Genomic DNA, 22152 nt, shown 5'->3' on the forward strand with positions numbered 1-22152 from the left:
GTCATAGAACAAAGAGGGAAGAAAAGTATAGGACATAGATGAGATGTTGGGTTAGGTTAGAATTTAAAGCTAGCTGTTAATATAGGATCCCCAAAACCAGTAAGCCTCCACCCAACTCGAGAGTTTCAGTTTATCCCCAAATATCGACGAGCAAAGGACCACTGTTATTTGACTATTCATAGCTCTAAACAAAAATTCCCTTAATTCTGAAATAATTATAAATTCATAGGAAGTAACAAAAGCAAAACCAAAAATGTACAGAGAGGTCATACATATTCTTAGTCTTCTACAATGTCTTCCCTCTTATATAACTGCAGTAGTACAGGACGAAAATCAGAAAATGACACCAACTCAACCCACAGAATTTATTCATTTTATCAGTTTTGCAAGCATTCGCTGTGGGCATGTGTATACAATCTTATTACCTACTCTTGTGCAATCTTTAGCATAATCAAGACACAGAACTGTCCCATCACCAAAAAACACCCTTGTTGCTACCTGATGGTTATACCATTCCCTAGCACATACCATCCCTAATTCTTAGCAATCATTGAGCTGTTCTCAATCTATAAATGTTTCAAGAATGTTATATAAAAATAGCATGTGTGTCTGTGTTTATGATGTAGCTTCATGATTCCCTAATTCACAGGATGACTCAACTAAGGATGCCCTATTTTTAAATAAATTAGTGTAATTTTCGGTAAATTGCTCCCTATCATGAAAATAAGCAAAGACAAGACTGAACAAGGTAAACTGAAAACTGCCAAAAGAGTTAAGTTCTAATCTTAGCATCACAAATAAGATCAAATACAGAGAAGCCTCTGTCCAAAAGGCACAGAAACCATAATTTGATGGGGTATCCACTGGCCAATTCTGGAACAAGGTGAGCTTCAGAATAAAAAGTTAGAGTCTCCTTAGTGGTGCAAGGGGTTAAGCACAGCACTCTGAAGCTATCCACAGCCTCTGCAGCACCAGTTAGATCCTCTGCCAGGGAGGTGACTGACACAGGTGCAGCATACCTTTCCTGCCTCGCCCACTGCTCCCCTCAGCAGTGTACTTCAGTCAGTCTGCCTGTTCTGTTGCCCACTCTGGTGAATTCTCTCTCTCTCTCTCTCACTCACACACACACACACACACACACACACACACACACACACACCCGCACTGCTGGCCTGTACCGCAGTTCTTGTATGCATAAATAAATCAGTCTTTAAAAAAAATAAAAAATTAACAACCTAATTTAAAAAAATAGACAAAAGATTTGAACAGTCATACCAATGAAGACACATGTATAACAAGCATACAAAAAGATGTTCAACATAATTAGCCATTAGGGAAATGCAAAACTGCATAAGATACCACTATTTCAATTTAAATTAAAAAAAAAAAAAACTGACAGCAAGTTGCGGTGGTGATGCAAAATTAACAGAAATATTCATACCTCACTAGTGGTAGGAAAGCAAAATGGCACTTTATATATAAAGCATATAAAATTTAGACTTGGTATAGGATCCAACAATCCCCTTCCTTTTCATTAGTTTTGCTCCTAATCATGAAATCCTAAAAATTCAAATATGCCTCAACAGGACAATGTATAAACCGTGGTATGTTTTTTCCCCTTTTATAAATAAGTCTATTAGTTTACAACACTGTATAGATTTCTTGAGTAAGGTTTCTTACCTCAGCAACTACACCCACCATCAAATTAAAAAGGAACAAACTCCTGATATTTATAGGACCTTGGATCCTTGGGTGAATCTCAAGTTCACCATGTTTGAAAAAAAAAAAAGACTCAAAGGTTTACAGATTATATGATTTCACTTACATTATAGAAAAAGCAAACTATAAGGTCAAAGAAGAAACCAGCAGTTGCCAGAGTTAAGGACTGGCAAAGGTTTGAAAACAACGAGGGGTAATATGAAGAATTTAGGGGTGAGAAGAGATTGTTCCGTATTTTGACTGCAATGATAACATAACTCTATACATGTTAAAATTCATAGAATTGTGCATCAACAGTAAATTTCAATTGTCTATAAAAATGAAGAGTTTAGAAAGAAAAATCAAGTGAAAGTAACAATTACAAAGTAATGATTAAATCTTACTGAATTAAAATCTATGTGTCCACACTAACATGAAAAAACCAACAGGATACATAAATACATGAGGAAAAAGAGAAAGTACTTCCCTAAATCAGAAAACCAACTAGCAACCCAAGAAAGTTTGAGAACATCTGGACAAATCCACATGTCTCCTGATGCAATACATTGAATCTGGCATTATTTCTGGGGCAGTACTACAGAAAGAGCATAACTCAAATCTAACCATGACAAAACATCAGGAAAGTCCAAATGGAAATTATTCTACAAAATTACTGGCTTGGACTCTTAAAAAATGTCAGTTGCATACAACAAAAATTCACAACTGGGCCAACTAAGAGTAAGATGAAGTAAGTGTAAAGAGATATGAGAATTCAATGTAACACATAATCTTAGAATTTTTTTCCTATAAAAAACTTTATTGGGATAACTGACAAAATCTCAACATGGTCCATGAATTAAGTAACAGTTTGTATCAAAGTTAATTTTCTAATTTTGATCATTACACTGATTTTTTTTTTTTTTTTTGGAGGGGGAACACTAAGAGTATAGTAGGGCATAACAAATAGTTCAGGAATAAATAATTGGAAAAAGAAAGCAAATGAGGTAAAAAGCTTACATTTGGCAAATCTGAGTGAAGGATTTTTTTGTACTATTCATACAACTTTTACCTTGAAAGTGTCAAAACTAAAAATAAATTACTAAGAAAATTAAATATTCCCTGGTCTAAACATAAGCGATTAGGTAGCTCTCCTGCCTACCTGTGACTATGCAGATGTCTCCTTTTCTTTTCCTAGTAAACCTGTCCTTTAAAAATGTAAAATAAATTACAAAAACTAAGTAACAGGTGAAATAATCTAACGGGTGGAATCAACATAAGCACACTAACTAAAATTAAGAGTCTAGGGAATACTTTGGCACTGACTCAGCACTGGCCAGAGAGGCATGTTGTAGCATATACTGCGGCAAGTAACTGGCCTGATAATGAAAACATCTGAAGTACATAAGCAACTCTCCCTCAATTGTTTGTCAAGTAACTTTTGCTATTAAGCAACAGCTTCAAGTACAAATCTGGCTACAAAAGAAAATTGATCATACTGTTACTTATGTTACAAATTCTTATTAATCTAATTAATACCAGCCTTTCTAAACCATGTCAACTCTAGAATAGTAACAACAATGTTCATTTTTGGACCACAGCCTGAAAACTACACTCCAAAACATCAGATTTATCATGGCTGTATACTATGCAAGCTCTTGGCTAATATCTTTTCCCTTAGCTACATTTGTTTGCCTGGTCTTCTGTCAACCAACAGGTTTCAATACTCAAAGATATAACGTCAAGAACAATAAGACTAAGCCTAGTGTGAAACTATTTTTCAGTAGGAAAATCAAGTACTTAAATAACATAATTACACTTTGGAAAACTGCACACAATATACCATCACTCAAATGATACTGACGCAATCACTTCAAGAACACATAAAAGGAAAAGAATGCTTTTATTTTCATGTTGTTTAAAGTCTTGCCATAAAAGTTAAATACAATCATCAATGAAAACCCTAACCAAGTATGCAGACATAAAGGAGGCAATATAGAAAGTTCAGGTCTTTATTCATAACTTCAGAACTAGTGAGTCCAATCTTTAAAAAGTGAAAATGTTCCATTCACCATTTGCTCAATTTCTCTATCTACTGATATACTTAAAATTTATGAATTAACTCATAGTTCTGGCATACTTAGTTAAGTTTGATCTTTCTTACAGAAACAGGACCTGAATCATTCTCAGAACACTTTAAAACCAGGTAAACAATGTTTGTTTTTCAAGAATGTGGAAGGCATGCATTCCTCTTTCACATTCAAAGCTGTTTCACGGCTTTACAAAGCATGAAGACCATTTTTATTATTTGATATATATGCTGAATTTAACATTTTTTTAAAGATGTATGCATGTATGTATGTATGTATGTATGTAAGCATGTATGTATTTATTTATACAAGCACTGGGTACAGTCAGAAGCGCGGGAGGGTGAGAGAATCCACCAGAGCCAGAGCGGAGCAGAGCAAGCAGAAGGACCAAAGTACATTGCTGAGGGGAGCAGCAGGCAGCAGGAGAGGTCTGCGTGCCATGCGGGACCCTCCTCCAGTGGCCGGGGAGCAGCCAGGCATCGAACTGGCGCTGCAGAGGCTGTGGGCATCTTCGCAACCCAGCCCTTAACCGCTGTGCCACCGGGGAGGCCCAGAATTTAACATTCTTTTTGATGAGATTTTCAATGATAGAAACTGATAAAAGTCCTTCCTTCTTAATTTGTTAATGTTACGGACAAAAACGAATGACTGTCCTTCAGAATGTCTACGAATACAATGAATGAAACCCACCTTCCCAACCCTAAGGACATAAAAAGTGATCTAAATGGATCAGTATATATATATAACCAAGTTTACATTAACAATGATTTGTCACATGCTCTTTTACTAGGAAATCAATATAAAAAGAAAGTAAAAGCATGTTTTATGTCAGAAAATTTAGTTAACATCCCAGGAAATCATACATTTAAAGCTTTTAAATCTAGTGCTGATTGTGTGAAAATACTGGCATCTCATAAAAAAGTGAAACAAAAAAATTCCACACATAAAAAGCCCTACACTATCAGTAATAATTACATTCTTTGTTATCTTCTGCTATCTAAAATTTCAAATTCATCAATCTATTTCAGGACTTTGAGTGAGCAAACTCAGTCGAAACTAAATTTTTCCACTCTCAAAATGGAAGCACAGATGGGCTAGACAGCGAAGGGTACTTTTTGTCCAACACCTGTGCCTAAAGAAGTGGAAAGCTATCTAAAATGCAATCTCACTGTGTCATCATTGATGCACCTTCTTCACCAGTAGCATCTTGGGAAATGTGCAGGTCTTCAAGCATCTCAGCCAGACTAATTTGAGGTGTTCTTTCATCATCTGTGTCACTTTCCACAGGAATAGTTGAATCTACGAAAAAAATGAGGATTTCAAATAAATACAAATATGCAAATACCCATCATTTTACTATTATTTACAGACTGCATCTGCAGCTCTCATATATGTAGAACAAGAATTTAAATATAAGCTGACTGACTGAACTACATAAATGTATATATATCCATGCATCAATAACTTGAGGAATGATATCAAATGTGCTACAGCAAACAACTATTAGTATTACTGTTCCTTTATTTCTTTTTTTAATATTTTTCAAAAGTTTACCATAGTTCTTAAAAATTACAGTAAGTCATACATGGAATTAAAGTTTAAGATACTAACATTCACACTGGGAAAATATATCTACATACAAAACATACAACTTAAAACACCAACCTCTGTAAATGTTGACATTTTTCCTGATTGCCTCGTCTTCTTCAAGATCTTCAAGGAAATCTTGGTATTGCCTATAAGGATAAAGAAACATTTATGAATATTTCATTTTTCTTGGCAAAGTATGAAGTTGTTCCCTTCATTTTCAACATTGTAATTCCAAGTATTAAAATCTTAAAAAAAAATCTGAAAGTCAAATATGGACTTTACACTGACAGTTTTTAAAAAATCTTTTTCTTTCAATATCACACACATAAAAAATATACAACTGAGTATATAAGATGATGTTAAATATGAAGAGACTCCTACTTTATCCTTACCCCAAACAGTCTGATGGCCAAGTTGAAATATATATATATACTTTTAAAATTATGGATGAAATAGTCAAATATGTACTCATCTAATTTGACATATATTTATATATTTTTAAATTACATTATGAGACTATATTTTAAAAACACAAAGTTTCTCACATTTCATGACACAATTTTATTTGGACTTTTCATACTTTTAGACACCAGTCTTGACCATTAAGACCACTTTTCAAGTCATCCAAAACATTTTTCCTAGAACACAATTACCTTCATTTCTCCTTAGGCTGTTTGAAAAAATAGCAAATTTTGTAACAATGAATTTTTTTTCTTTTTATCCTGAGTTTACTCATTGGCTATCTAAGATATTCACAAATAATTTTCAAATGAATTATTTACAACACATAATTGTGAAGTCATAACCCAAGAAATAACTAAATCTGTTAAAAATACAAAATTAATATAGTGTAAGGATTGTGGGATACCAAATTCTTTACTTAAAAAAATCAACAAATACTTATCATAAAGATTTTTTTGAGACAACATAAAAGATTTTTTAAAAATTGGAACCTTTCATCATCTTCATTCATGTTTTCTTTATCTCTTGCAAGTTCTTTCAGTTTCCAATTTCTACGACGCTGACGTTTGGTACGGTCATAACTCTTCTTGACTAATACCTAAAAGTAAGAGAAATATGTTCTAAGTTACACACACACACAAAATGTGAATTAGGTAACGTGGCTCAAAAAGCCAATGAAGTTTAAAAAATGAAAGGTATGGGAATGCCATGAAGTAACCAAACAAGTAACAGTTGCTATACTTTAGGGGAAAGAATTAAAAGTAGTTTCAATATTTTTCTCCATGTATTTAATATTTTATGAGAATGTATTCAGCAATTATCTGAATAACTCAAAATTTCTTAACTGGAATTTTGCAGTGACTGAGGATGAAATTCTTTTTAATACCCAAAACTTCAATTTTCTGGGATTTTTTTGTTTGTTTTTATACCAAAGTTCAGTTTTCAGCTAACTATAAATAATTCTGAAACATTTTACAGTTTTTCTCCCTTTTACTGATATCAATAAACATTATATATATAATATATATATGTTTTTTTAAAGATTTATTTATTTTTAAAATACTTTTCTACATATTGTAGTTTTTTCCCCCAAGCTACTCATTAGTATTTATTTATTTATTTATAAATAATAAATTTTATTTTTATATTCCCCATACAATTGCAACCCCCCCATTCTGACCCCAATCCCTTCCCTCCCGCTCCCCACCCCCACCCTCCAAAAAGTGTCTCTGGTTCATAGTTTTTTGTTGATTTTGATTTTCACTTTCTTATAGTTATTCATTTTCCTGGTCCTATAGGGTTATATATATATATCTTTCACAACTATACATATGTCTTACAATAGCTTAAAATGAAAAAAAATGATAAATCTTACATATAAAATCTTACAAGACTTATATATCCTCTTATGACCTTTCTGGAATAAACTTACACCTAAAACCATGGGTATATTTCCTAATTAATTAATTAAAGCACAACTGGCTAGTGAGGAGTGGAGTCCTTTTTAATACCATGAGTTTAGTTGTGCCCACAATTAATATCTATGCTTATCAAGATATCTGTATATTTTAAAAGATTAAACATGCATGAGACCAGGTCTTTCACATTTTACATTCACTGTTCTTCATGAGTCTTTAGAAAAAAGAATTTAACAGGTGTTTTTAGACTCTAAAGATTCAATACTGTGAAGATTATTTTCAACTGCAATTTTATTTAAATTTGAGTAACAATTTTAATTCTAAATGCCTTAAGGAAAAAGTACATAAGCTTAAAAGAATGAACCTGAATAAATATGAAGGCTATCATTTTTAGCTACAAATTTAATTTTGCTGTACAGCAGTACCAAGCATTTTCACAAGAATGAATCATTTCACAAGAATGATTATAAAAACAGTCAAAACACTCAATAAATATTTTGCTTTTCCTGCCATGAAAAATTATTTAAAATGAAAGCTTTAGTTACTATACGTTAACTGCAATTTCAAAAGAAACCACTAAAGTGGTTTGTTATTTTCAAAACTGTGAATGTGTACATCTTACCCACACAAGTTTCCATGAATTCTCTTTAAAACAGGAGTAAAGGGAAAAATCTAAAGCCTTACCACATCTGGGACTCTATCTGAGTTCATTTTGTTGACATACTCATCATTTAAGTTACAGTTGGCCAAATCAAACCTGAAATGATTAAACAATGAAACACTTGATGAAAAAACATTTACTCATTCCGTGTAACATTTTATATTCTGAATGATCACCTAAACATTCATCCAAGATCAAATCAAATATTTAATATGCTTCCTCACTATGTAAGTTCTGCAAATGTGAAGAGAGTTCTCTAGATCCTTGTAAAGATAATAAACTTTATCTTGGAGTTTCATATAACATCAATTGCTGTCCACCTTACCACATTATTTGTAAAAAAAAAAAAAAAACCACAGAATTATATATCATCAGTCTAACATTAGAATTTGGTTAGATAGCTCCATTTAGTTGATTAAAAAAGGGGAAGAAACCTCATAATAAAAAAAACTGAGTAACTCTAAGAGCAAAAGTAATGTCTAAAGCAAACTGAAGCCTGGCAACAGAATGGACTATACCATGCCTGATAAAGAGTCCTTGCATATCCAGCTACCATATTTCAAAAGTATGCATCATAAAAATTTACCCCTCCCCCAGTAATTTTCAAATGAATTATTTACAACACATAATTGTGAAGTCATAACCCAAGAAATAACTAAATCTGTTAAAAATACAAAATTAATATAGTGTAAGGATTGTGAGATACCAAATTCTTTACTTAAAAAATCAACAAATAATTATCATAAAGATTTTTCATGAGAAACACATGCATCATAAAAATTTACCCCTCCCCCAGAGAAAATAATAAATATGATCTTAGCACACAAATTCAATATTCAATTACTCAGTCTTAGAACAAATGACTCTTTAAGAAGGGGGCAAAATGGAGTAACAAGGGGTTTCTGTCCATTGAGTTATAAGCCTCCTAAGAGTACTTAAAATTCTTTCTGTAATAAGCAATTTTAGTATTTTTGATTGTTTTGTTGGCTCCTAAAGAAAATTTCAATGCTAATGAGCAGCTCGAAGTACTATAAAGTAATACAAACCCCAATACCAGGTCTCCAGGATTTAGAAGATGTCCCAAATGAGTGCGACAAAAATACTGTTTATCTGTATTCATTTCAGATGTTTTCTGCACCCAGACTTCCCCGAGGTTATGCTTAACAGGAAAGAAAATACACTTGTCATTAATCTAAACATAATTCAAAAAGCATCTTATAGAAAAGTTATTACAATATTGATTTTTTACTTTAATGACAGAAATGGTTTATTTTTCAGATCTACAAGGATGTCAAATTAACAAATTACTTGATTATGAGTATAGCTGAGAATCACAAGGAATAAAATATATTTTACTATTCTATTTAAGGCTGACGTTAACAAAATCACCTGAAAAAAATGTGTAGAATTAAAAGAAGTTCTTTCACAGGGAGATGGACTAATATAGACTGAGCAAAAAATAACTGAAAATTAAAATAGTAAATCCAGAAAATATCTTAAGCAACCCTTCGTTATAACACAAACTTCAAAAAACCAGGGTTCAGACAAAACAATTTAGCAATCCCAGTGATCTATTTTTTTTTTGGATGTCTACTATTTTAAGGTATAGCCCTCCCCCTTTTGTTACTATTTGTTGGGGGAAAAAAAATCCCAAGTTTGAAACTTTAAATTAAAAAAAAAAAAAACACTAAAACTGCCTTTCTAATATTTTATAATCAATTGTAACTAACATTTCAAACTTCCAGGCTGAATTATAGTTGACACCTTTGAACTAACAAAAGCAGACATAAGAAAGGAATGAAGGGCCTCCCCTGGTGGCGTAGGTAGTTGAGCGCAGCTCTGTAAAGCTGTCTGCAGCTTCTGCATGGCTGGTTCGATCCTGGCCGGCCAGCAATGGTCCCACATGGCGCAGCAGACCTCTCCTATCGTGCCCGCTTGCTCCCCTCAGCAGTGTATTTCTGTCAGTCTGCCTGTTCTGTTACCGCTCTGTCTCTGGTGAATCCTCTCACCCTCCCACGCATCTGGCCTGTACCCCGGTTCTTACATAAATAAATAAATTAATTAAAAAGCAGATCAAAAACAAAATACTAAGAGCTATAGGTCGAATTAAGGAAACTCAAAGAGATGAAAAGACATGAAGAGATAGAGGAAAATACTAAATAAGGGTCCCAGACTTAGTGAACAACTGAAGGGTAAAAAAGAGAATTGCCAGCGAAGACTAAATTCTACGCAACAAAATTAAATTTCTAACTACTAAACTACCTCTATATAAGAGAAAATCTATTCTCGCTAAATGTAGTTTTCATTAACCAAGAAAATGCAATAATTGATTTTATGTACATATATATGAGGGTATGCGGTATTTTTCTACATGTATTATAAGTTTGCTCTTAAAGGCATTATTCATATTTTTAAATAAAAATGTGGAAAGTAATCTGTCTTTCATTTCCATGGATTTCCTCAAATTAATCAAAAGGTATTTTTATCTCCAGACATATTTCCTCAATAATACAGCAACCTTAGTATACAGATTGGGGAGGGGTGTTTCTAAACACTATTTCACAGTAATACTATTTCAAATCCTTAAATGAAATACCTAATTTTGGACATAGAGTAAGAACTACACAGTGTGATTCTGGAACACAAGAATGTCATAGCAGTGCTTTTGCTTTCAACATCTTGAAAAGTCATGTCAACAGAACACATAATAGACATATCTATTAAAGAAACTGAATTAATAATTAAAATCCTTGCAAAACAGAAAGTACCAGTCTATTCTGATTCACTGACAAATTCCACCAAACATTTAAGGAAAAAATGTTGCTAATTCTTTCCAGTCTCTTTCAGAAGATAAAAGCAGAAGGAATGCTTCCTAAAATTATTTGCAAGGTGAACATCACCCTACATTATAAGGTAATCAAACCACAGAACAAAAACCTCTCAAGAACATAGATGCAAAAATCCTTAACAAAGTATCAGCAAATTGAATCCAACAATATATAAAAAGAATTAGTACACTATAACCATATGGAATTTACCCCATGTATGCAAGATACTTTTTCCAACTAATGATGATGGAACAATGCAAAAAATAAATAAATAAAAATCAACCTAGAAATAACCCATACTATCTACTCAAAATTAACTTAAAATGGGCCATCGGTCTAGATAAAAAACAGGAAACTATAAAGCTACTAGATGATAACAAGAAAATCTAAATGACTCTGGATCTGGCAATGGCTTTTTAGATACAACAACAAAGGTAAAATCTATGAAAAAAAAGAATAAGCAAGATTTATGAAAATTAAAAACTTCTGAGAAAAGGCTTGAGACTTGTTGGCAGGGGTTCCAGAAATCTTTCCTCTCAGTCAGCTGTATCATAGTTGAGGATTAGATCTGGGAAACAACAGCTTTAGAAAATGCATTTTCATAATAGGAGAAACAGAAATGAAGTAATAAAAATCAGGAAACATAAATGGTAACCATTACAGATATGCTCAGAGTGAACAAAACATAAGAGGCATTATCTGATGGAATCTTTTCAAGAAGATGGCATCGGAGTAAGTCCCCTGCTTTGCTCTGGGGAGAATAAACTGAGAGGCCCAATTTAGCACCAAACTCAGAAATCACCACAACATGGAGTGAAACCCTAATACTTCACGATCATCAGGGACAGAACACTGACCATGCACCAGAGAGACATGGATGAAGTTCAACTCTCATGAGTAGGTGAAGAGACAGACTCTGGGCAGAAACTGTGGATCATATCCCTGTCTGGAAAGGAGGGCAAAGCCAATTGCTATGGATCCGCCCAGAGGAGATACAGGTGACTGCTGAATGTGCCAGATAGGCAGTGCCCCTTCTGAGAAAGGCAGTCATGAACCTCCCCATCCATTCTCCCCAAGATCATCTGGGTATACTGACTGCATTGGACTTGTGGTCCAATGCAGGCTGTAAAGATACGATTCTGAAGCTCAGAGAGAAGAGTAGCAGTGCTGACCCAGAGAAGAGCATAGGCCATACATAGCACTTTCATGAGAAACAGAACCCTCCTGGGGTGTCCCCCATCATAGAAGATCCAGGGCCTCCACTGGTGGCGCAGCGGTTGAGTGCTGGGTTGCGAACCTGCCCACAGCCTCTGCAGCGCAGGTTCGATCCCCAGCCGCTGGGCGAGGGTCCCACATGGTGCGCAGACCTCTCCTGCCGCACCCGCTGCTCCCCTCAGCAGCGTACTTCGTCAGTCTGCCTGTTCTGCTCCCCCGCTCTGGCTCTGGTGAATTCTCTCACCCTCCCTTGCTTCTGACTGTACCCAGTGCTTGTATAAATAAATAAATAAATCTTTAAAAAAAAATCATAGAGGATCCAGCTACAGAGTAGTTCTCCCTGATACAAGTGCCATCTACTGGAAAAGTAGAAGCTCTGCATGCACCCTTAGAACTCAGAAAGTAAGTAATAACAGGAAGACAAAAAAAATGACAAAGGAGAATGGGAATCCTCAGGAGAATACTACATCCCAAAAAGAAAACAAACCACAAACAAACCTCCACAAACCACTTGAAAGGCGTGGAAGAGCTTTTCTTCCTATCAGATACAAATGCAAAATTGGTATGAAAAAGAAATTCAAAGAAATAGAAGAAAATAGAGAAAACCTGATCAAAGATGTACAAAAAAACTACAGGAAAAAAAAAATCTTCAAAAATAAAATTAACACACACACCTCTAGCTAGTCTCACAAAGAGAATTAGGGCAAAAACTCAAATAAATAGGATCAGATATGAAAGAGAAGTTACAACAGACATCTCAGATATTCAGCGCATTATAAGCAATTACTCTGAACAACTGTATGCCAGTAAGTTAAGTAATTTAGAAGGGATGGATGAAGACACAGAAATGTGCAAACATCTGAAACGGAATGGGGAATAAATAGAAAACCTGAAGAGACCAATTATATGCAAGAAAATTGATATATTAACTAAAAGTCTCCTAAAAAAACAAAAGCCCAGAAATAGTTTCACATATGAGTTCCACCAAATCTTGAAAGAGTAACTATCCTACTCAAATCTTTCAAAAAAAAGGGGGGGGGGCGGGGGAATACTTCCAAACACATTACCCCATACCAAAGCAGATAGACAATATAGAAGAAAAAAAGACCAATTTCCTTAATGAACAAAGATGTAAAAAACCATAACAAAATCTTAGCAAACTGAATTAATGCAATAAAAGGATTATATACCATGACTAATCGGGTTTACACCAGAGACACCAGCAAAGTTAACTATCAAAAAATGAACCAACGTATTTCACCAAAAGCAGCAACAAAAGATTAAAAATCAAATGATCATATGAACAGATGCTGAGAAAGTATTTGACACTATATAATAAAAACCTTCAGTAATCTGGAGACTGATGGGATATAGTTCAACATAATAAAGGCCATATAGGAAAAAACCATAATTAAAAATATTTTCAATGATGAAAAATAGAAAAAAATTGTTAGCTTTTTCCTAACATTTCATACTAAGCAAGGATATCTATTTCTCTACTACTATTCAACACAGTATTAACCAATGGAATAGAATTCATAGCCCATAATGTGTCTGAAAGAATTCCATTTTGGATGTTTGCATATTTCTATGCAGTTAATATAGTTTAACAGTATGGACAGTTAATCTATGGCATAGGAGCCAAAAATATACACTGTACCAAGGAAAATCTCTTCCTTAAATGTTGCTGGGAAAACTGGAGAGCTGCATGCAAAAGAATCAAACTACACCACTATTTCATAACATACACAAAAATCCACTCAAAATGGATAAAAATTTGAAACGATAAAATACATACAAGAAAACATAGGCAAAACACTCCATGATACAAAACTCAGAGACATCTTTGTGGATTTGTTTCCAGCAGCAAGGAAAAAACGAGACTATATAAAACCAAAAGTTTCTGCACATCAAACAGAATTATCACTGAAACAAAAAAGACAACTTACTGAACGGGCAAAAATATTTGCGCGCCACATATCCAACAAGGGATTAATATCCAAGATCTACAAAGAACGCATACAACTCAACACAAAGAAAATCATTTCTCAAAAATTGGGCACAGAAGCTAAATAGGCACTTCTCCAAAGATTACCTACAAATGGCCAAAGACACATGAAAACAATGGTGATCATCACTTATCATCAGGGAGATGCAAAACAAAACAATAATTATTGCCTCACACCAGTAAGAATCCCATAACAAAAACACCAGGAAGTAGTGCTGGTGAAGATGTGAAGAAAAAGGAACCCTCCTACATTACTGGTAGGAATGTAGACTGGTCTAGCCCCTATAGGAAATCATATAGAGGGTTCTTAAAATATCAAAAACGTATCTACCATATAACCCAGCAATTCACTACCAGGTATCTATATGAAAACTAGAAAAACACTAATTTAAAAGGCTATGTGCACTCCTGTGTTTATTGCAGCACTCCTTACAATATTACTTATAATAGCCATGCTATGGAAACATGCCAAGTGCCCAAATACAGATGACTGGATCAGGAAAACATGGTTTATACACACAATGGAATATAAATAACTAAGCTATCAAATAATAAAAATAAAAACTTGCCATCTATGACACCATGGATGGAACTGAAGGGGATTATGCGAAGTCAGAAGGAGAAAGAAAAATACATGTGGAATACATGTCACTTACATGTGGAATACAGAAAACGAGAACAAAGCATCAAATAAAAGCTAAACTAACAATAAACCTTAGAAATATGACTGCAGAACTGAAGCTACCAAATGAAGAGGGGAGTGGGAAGGGAAAAAAAGAGAAGAGAGCACAATGGACTATGGAGGTGGCCTATGGGTGCTTTGGTGGTGGGTATAGTATAGTAACACCACCTTAGGGGGAAATCCACTACCTCTAAAGCACAATGTTATAAACCAAAGTTTTCTCAACTGAAAAAAACAATTAAGAAAATTAAAAACCTGTCTGCAAAACACAATGTAAAAAGAGAATAAGTAAATAAGCCACTGACATGGAGAAAAAATATTTACAAAAGACACATCCGTTAATGAGCTGTTAACCAAAAATATACAAATAACTCTTAAAACTCAACAATAAGAAAATAACCAATTTAAAAATGGGCCAAAGACCTTAACAGACATCTCACCAATGGGAAAGGATGGCAAATAAACAAATAAAAAAGGGTTCTACAACAGTATGTCAACAGGTAAAGACAACAAATGAGATACCACTATATACCCCGAAATCCTAAACACTGATAACTCTAAATACAGTGTTTTGGAGCAATACAAACTCTCATACATTGCTGGTGGTAATGGAAAATGGTACTTTCACAATGAAATAGTTTGGCTGTTTCCTACAAAATTAAAGATACATTGCTAATCATAAATCCAACAGATGTGCTCCTTAATATTAGCCTAAAAGAACTGAAAGTTTATTTCCAGAAAAATATTTATATAGCAACTTTATTCACAATGGCAAAAAGGTGGAAGAAATCAAGACATCCTTCAGTATTGATGAATCTAGAATATGAAATGTTATTTGCCCAGAAAACTATCATAACTAGAATATGAAATGTTACTTGCCCACAGAACTATCAACTCATGAAAAGATACAAAGGACTCCTCCATGCTTATTACTAAATGAAATAAGCTAATCTGAAAGGCTGTATGATTTTACTAGAGGACTGGAATAGGCTAAGGATCAGTGGCTTTAGTCATTGGGTTGAGAGGTAGGAAAAGTGAAGAGGGAAAGCAGAGAAAATTTTTAGGCAGTAAAATTAACCTACAGTATACTATAATGATGTATTCATGTCATACATTTGTTCAAACCCAAAGAACATGCAATACCAATAATGAAACATAAACTATGGAATTTGGATGATTACAATGTGTCAATGAAGATTCAGCAATGTACCACTCTGATGGGGGATATTAATAACAAACGGCAAGCAGTTATGCATGTGTGGAGGCAAGGGTTATATGGGCAATCTCTGTACCTCCTTTTAATTTTGTCGTGAACTGAAACTATTCTAAAAAAATTTAGGAGAAAACACCAACTTTTAAACCATTCTGAAGGGGCTTCTACAAGCTAAATTTGGAGTATTCTGAGAGGAAGGAAAGCAGGAAGGGTAAATGAAAGGAGGGAGGAGAGGAGAGAGGCTAGCAAACAAGGGAAAAAATTGTAAGTTACAATACAATGGCAAGATCTGGCTATGAGTGAGTCAAACATTACTTACTTCTGATATATTATGAAAAGTACTAGCTCTGAACTATTCTGGGCAAAAAATAAACTTAAGCAAGCCTATAAACCTGCTTTCCAGTTTAAAAGAAATTAATAAGCAAATTAAATGACATGAGGAAACAAAGAGATGCACAAGATATATTCCCTAGTTAGGAGGTTGAGATCAAAAATGTAAAAATAGCGTTGGTGGTATAGTGGTGAGCATAGCTGCCTTCCAAAAATGTAAAAATAAGAAAGGAGTGTTATTTTTAAATAAAAGATTTAAGATGTATAATACTGACATTCAAGCCATGATCTCCAACTAGATATTAATTTGAACAAACCATAAAAGGTACTTTGAGACAAATGAAGAAGTCTGATTATAAACTAGCTTATATTATAGTATATTATATCTAATCTATGTAGCTCTTAGATAATATATGTTCCTACATTTTAGAAATACATAATGAAATAGTATATATGTAATGATAATGCATCATATTTAGTACAAAATATTTGGAAAAATTTTAAGTCAAAAAAAGGTTAACTTGTTATTTAGTTACGTAAAAAACTAAAGCAAGGAGATATTTTTTTCATAAAAATAAACATCTATGAAAGTGTTTTTCTAACATTAAAGAGAAAACTTACCATACAGTGTATCACTACTTCAACCACAGAGACCATATATTAAAAGCAAACAAAATACTAACAAATAATGCATTTTTAATATGGCCTTAGCTTTATCTGGAAATCTCATTTTGGAATTAGCAACAAACTAAAAACAAAATATAAAACAAACTTAAAGGAAGACCAAAATTAAGTTGGGGATTAAAGAAAATAAAGTGGGCAGCATGCAACTTACCTTTTTTGATATCATTCCAGCACCTGCACTACGTTTTAGATCTTGGACAATACTGCATTCCATCACAATAAACTCTTCAAGTTGTTTGGGGTGGCATAAACTATTGAAAGGGTGACTCCAGAAAGTACTCCCATCAATATCTGCAACTACGAAAAAACAGAATTTCAAAAGTTGCCAAATGTGCTAACAAGAACGAAGTATATAAACAAACTGGGAAGCATCATGTCAACAGATATAACAGTGCCAACTTACTACCTAAGAAATTAGTCCCAAACAACTTAAGTAGTGGGTATCACTGCCACAGAATTAAGTTGCTTTTAAAATAAGTCAGATACAATCAGCAGTCATATAGCTGTTTCACGTGCTAGCATTTAACTTCAGGAACATCATCAGCCGTCTTTGCTGTTTAGTTTACAGCTCAACCTGTCAGATAATGTCCACCCCGGTATTGCCAACAGATCTTTGATGAATTCTAACTCACAAGGACAACCAATGACTTTCTGGGAAAGATCAATAAACTTTTTTTAATAGAATGATCAAGTAGTAGGATATGCAACAATATACTAACATGGGGTCTTTAAAAAAAATTTTTAAGTAATGTTAAAAATTTTAATGATGAAATTAGTTCAAATTATTTTTTTTTAAAGATTTATTTATTTATATAAGCACTGAGTACAGTCAGAAGTGCGGGAGGGTGAGAGAATTCACCAGAGCAAGAGTAGGGAACAGAACAGGCAGACCTGACAAAGTACACTGCTGAGGGGAGCAGCGGGCGGCAGGAAAGGTCTTTGTGCCATGTGGTACCCTCGCCCCGTGGCCAGGGATCGAACCGGCGCTACAGAGGCTGCGGGCAGCTTCGCAACCCAGTGCTCAACCGCTGCGCCAACAGAGAGGCCCTTAGTTCAAATTCTAATTAAAATTTATGTTCTAATGAATCACAAAAAGCCAAATATTCCAAACTTTAAAATATTTGCTTTACACTAAAATTTGGCAGTGACTTTAGTTACAAAAATTACATGAAGTAAATAAGCAGTTTTTAGTAAAAACAAGTAGAATAAAACTAGTAAATTTTTAAAGTTGACAGAATTGTTTCTTCAAATAAAAAACAGAAGGGTAACTTATCAAAGTTCAAAAATCCCAGAATTTGTGAGAATTAAACAATGCTAAAAATTTTTAGTACTTTTTCAAAACAATTATTACTTAGAATGTCTGATAATAATATAAATTAGTATTGTTTGATAAATAGAACTATCAAGGTAAATAGTTTCTAAAACCTACCTTGTAGGGTATTTGGATCTATGAGATGGATCGCACTGGTTACATGAACACACACACAAATCTGGTTCATATTTCCCAAGCTTTGTGCAAGTTTTGGAGACAGACAAACAATATTATCCTAGGCATAAGAAGTAACCTTTAGATTGATGCAAATATTAAATAAGTCTTCAATAAACAACAATATAAACTTGATCTAAGTGCATTTGCAGAAAAAAAATTGTCATTTTAATTTTATGTATCAACAAAGGGCCTAAAGAATCAGACATCAAGGAAACAAAAGAAAGTATGCCTTAGGGTGGTGATATTTGTCTTAAGAAGTGCTTAATATTTTTCCAAAGCCTATTCACCAAGCTAATGTGTCTATTTCAATTTAACTAAAATGTGAATGTGTATCACACTGTGTATCCACAAGCAAAATATAAAAAATCAGGAGGAGGGCCTCCCTGGTGGCACAAGGGTTAAGCACTGACTGTGAAGCTACCCACAGCCTCTGCAGACCACTACAATTCCCAACCTGCCAGGGAGCAACCCACATGGCACAGCAGACCTCTCCTGTCTTGCCTGCTGTTTCCATAAGCAGTGTATTTCAGCAGATCTGCCTGTTCTGTTCCCCACTCTACCTCTGGTGAATCCTCTCACCCCCTGCACCTCTGGCCTGTACCGCAGATCTTGTATGCATAAATAAATCTTTAAAAAAAAAAAAATCAGGAGGAGTGATTGTCTAAATCTATTTGAAATAAGTCTATTTCAATCTCCATAAAAAATGAATTTCAGAGGAGCAAACAGCTTTCTACACAGTACTTCATCAATAACAATTTGTCACATTTTAATTTATTTATATTTTTGTAGCAGAGTTTTTACCTTAATGTTTTTAAATAAAATGATAATCTACATCTTGTGTGATTCAGTTTGTCTTTAAATCACAAAAATGGGGCCTCCCTGGTGGCACAGGGGTTAAAGTCTCAGCCCTATCATGCATGCTATCACCAGGCACTGTACCATGAGTTCAATCCCGGGCCTGGAAGTTAACCCATATGGCATAGCAGACCTCTCCTGTCTTGCCTACTGCTCCCCTCAGCAGTGTATTTCAGTTGATTTGCCTGTTCTGCTCCCTACACTGTCTCTGGTGAATCCTCTGACTCCTAGCACCACTGTTTATGCATACAAGAACCAGGGTGTAGGTCAAACAAAAAAATGAACCTTAAAAATAAAAGAAATAAAAATAAATCACAAAAATGATTCTATAAGCATTTCCACAACACTATTTAGTATCATCTTGCCAAAATCCAGTTTGCACATATTCAACAAGTGTTTCACTGATAATTTATTTTCATGTCATTTCAATTTCCTACATTATTCTAATGTATTCAAAGTTTCACATAACTGTCATGTGCCCACCAGCAACATAACTTTAAATAACATGGACATTAAAAAACTGCTGTGAGGCCTTTTCAGTGACATATCAAAATGAAAGGTATGCCAATGTGTAAATATGATTACTTTTTAATACAGGTCAATGCGTCACAAATTATTTACCAAGGAAGTTTTTTTATTTTTTAAGCCAACCCTCAAAAAAATTATTACATATAAATATAAACCAATTAATTACTTGCACTCTTTTACAGACGTGAGTTAATTAAATGAGAAAAAAATACCTTGCATATTGGAACGATTTCCACAGAAAAAGTGCTTTTGTAATGGTATGTGTTACTATGGATATCCTGAGAGATCAGTCTCTGTGATGCTTTGCATCTATTAAGAGAAAGAATTAAAGGTCCTTACTTACAGTCTCAGAAGTAACAATTTTCATCAAATCAAATCATCACTATGAAAGGTCTGAAACAAGTTCCTGATACTCACTAAGGTGAAGCTTAATTTTATCTACTTGCCATTTCAGAACCTTCATCAAACTAACTGCACCCTATCTAGTTTCAAATTTATCTATTAATTCTAAAACATGTCCTTGGCTCAGACCAATCTAGTTTGCATAGAGCATCCATTAAGCTACACTACTGCCCACTGCCAAGTCTGAGTTTACATAATCTCCTTACCTTTCACTTATCACTTTGAAAATTTTCCATTTTAGCAGCTCTTTGATACAGTTGCTCCCTGAAGTCCTCTACTGCCATCTTTCATTTCTCTCACTTAAATATATTGGCTCTATTGTTCTGCACTACAAAACTTATTATCACAGAGTGAGGTCTACGATTACTAATTAAGGTAGCCAATCCAACAAATGCTTATAAGTAATAGCATTCCTGTTACAATTTAAACTATTTTAACAAAAGAAGTTGTTGCTGCCTGGAGAATAAATATGACCTATGTCCAGTTCCAGCTCTTTAGACTTGAATTACACTTAGGTTCAGAACATACCTACAAGGAACTGTACAATGAAGAAATTCTACCATCTTCTGAGCATGCTGTTTTGAAGAATAATAGAAATCCAGACCATCTTAAAGGAAAAAAAAATCTACATGAAAATAATTCTGCAAAATAAGATTTTCCTCTATTGACAGGCCTATATCAATGAAATATGTATTAAACAAATTACTAGAAAAAATTAAAAATATAATATTGAACAGACAATAGATTAGGATTATCACATTACCTTAAGACTTGTTTGACAAAGGACAGACAAATCAGACCGATGCTAACAAAACAAGTTTCACAATTTTTAATTTCATACAAGATAAAATTCAAAGTAAAGTGGAGGAGAGAGAAACACTAAACAGAAGAAAGTATACTTCACGTAATAATGGAAACCAAGAAAACAAAAAGGAACGCATATAAAAATGCAGAAATGAGATGCAGAGAATAAAAATTGTTACAAAAACAAAAATGTTAACACATTCACAATCACTGTTAATGAAGCAAAACTACCTGATTGCTAAAAGTGTTTAGGGATATTTTTCCAAACAACTAACAAGGAAATGAAAATAACTGAAACAATTAAAACAATGCTGAAGATAAAAAAAGTTGTAGGGAACACTTACCAATTTCAAAACTCAGTAACTTTAGTAAAGTAACAGAGGTAGTGTGGTGCTAACGTAAGGACAGATATACAGATCTATGTAATAAACTTGAAGTTCCACATAAATAAAACTTTATAGTCAATAGGTCTTTTTTTAATTAATTTAATCATTTATTTGGCTATCTGCTGTAAGTCCTGAAGGTCCAGGGTGCGTGGCGTGTAATTTATTGAAACAAAATCAAATTCTTTGCAGAGGTAGATTGTGAGATACATCATTTTGTGAACGTAACAGACTGACTCCCATCATGTGCCATGGATGTAGGACAAAAGGTATACAGAGCTGAGAATGAAGTCATGAACTAATAAGGGCATGCAACAATGGGGGACACGCAACAATGGGGAATTATAATAATGTAAATCATGAACATAGCAAACATTAACAACATGGGGGTACTATATTAGAATTGGCATCCAAGTGGAAAAAATTTATGAGCTTTTAAATTACATAAAGAATGAACTGCAAGAGGGGGGCGGATCAACATGGCGGCAAGGGAACGCTGGGAGTAAGATCTCCCATGAAAATAAGTTAATAGGGAGGAAAAGCGGCAGGTTCCAGTGAGAACTGGGACATGGAAGATAAACGGACAACTACAGCAAACTACCCGAAGAAGAAAGTTGCCATAAAAGAGGACTAGAAGGGAGGAAAGCTCAGAACCCTGGTACCCTCCCCCACCCACAAAGTCGGCACCCTCTGACCAACAGAAAGGAGGGAAAAAACAAAACAAAAACCTAAAACAACCAACAAGAACAAACTAAGCATAAAGCAGGACTGTGAGTGGAAAGGAACTATTTCAGCCACCACACCCCATGAACTGG

General features: G+C 34.1%; 1 protein-coding gene across 6 annotated transcripts in view; it reads right to left on the bottom strand.

Annotated features, from left to right (window-relative positions):
* Window positions 1–2086: 2086 nt before the first annotated feature.
* NMD3 (NMD3 ribosome export adaptor) overlaps window positions 2087–22152 on the bottom strand; it is a 43169-nt gene continuing 23103 nt past the window's right edge. For all 6 annotated transcript variants that reach the window (XM_037525776.2, XM_037525778.2, XM_037525774.2 and 3 more), the window contains exons 8-16: window positions 20679–20757; window positions 19961–20057; window positions 18306–18423; window positions 17028–17173; window positions 8963–9075; window positions 7940–8012; window positions 6329–6435; window positions 5451–5521; window positions 2087–5084 (exon numbers count right to left, since the gene is read on the bottom strand). In XM_037525776.2, coding sequence (XP_037381673.1) covers window positions 4951–5084; window positions 5451–5521; window positions 6329–6435; window positions 7940–8012; window positions 8963–9075; window positions 17028–17173; window positions 18306–18423; window positions 19961–20057; window positions 20679–20757 — 938 coding nt within the window. In that variant the 3' untranslated portion in view covers window positions 2087–4950. The remainder of the gene's footprint in view (window positions 5085–5450; window positions 5522–6328; window positions 6436–7939; window positions 8013–8962; window positions 9076–17027; window positions 17174–18305; window positions 18424–19960; window positions 20058–20678; window positions 20758–22152) is intronic.

The sequence above is a fragment of the Talpa occidentalis genome, unplaced genomic scaffold, assembly GCF_014898055.3.
Source record: "Talpa occidentalis isolate TD23 unplaced genomic scaffold, MPIMG_talOcc4v2.1 talOcc4.4, whole genome shotgun sequence".
In the NCBI taxonomy this organism is placed as follows: Eukaryota; Metazoa; Chordata; class Mammalia; order Eulipotyphla; family Talpidae; genus Talpa; species Talpa occidentalis.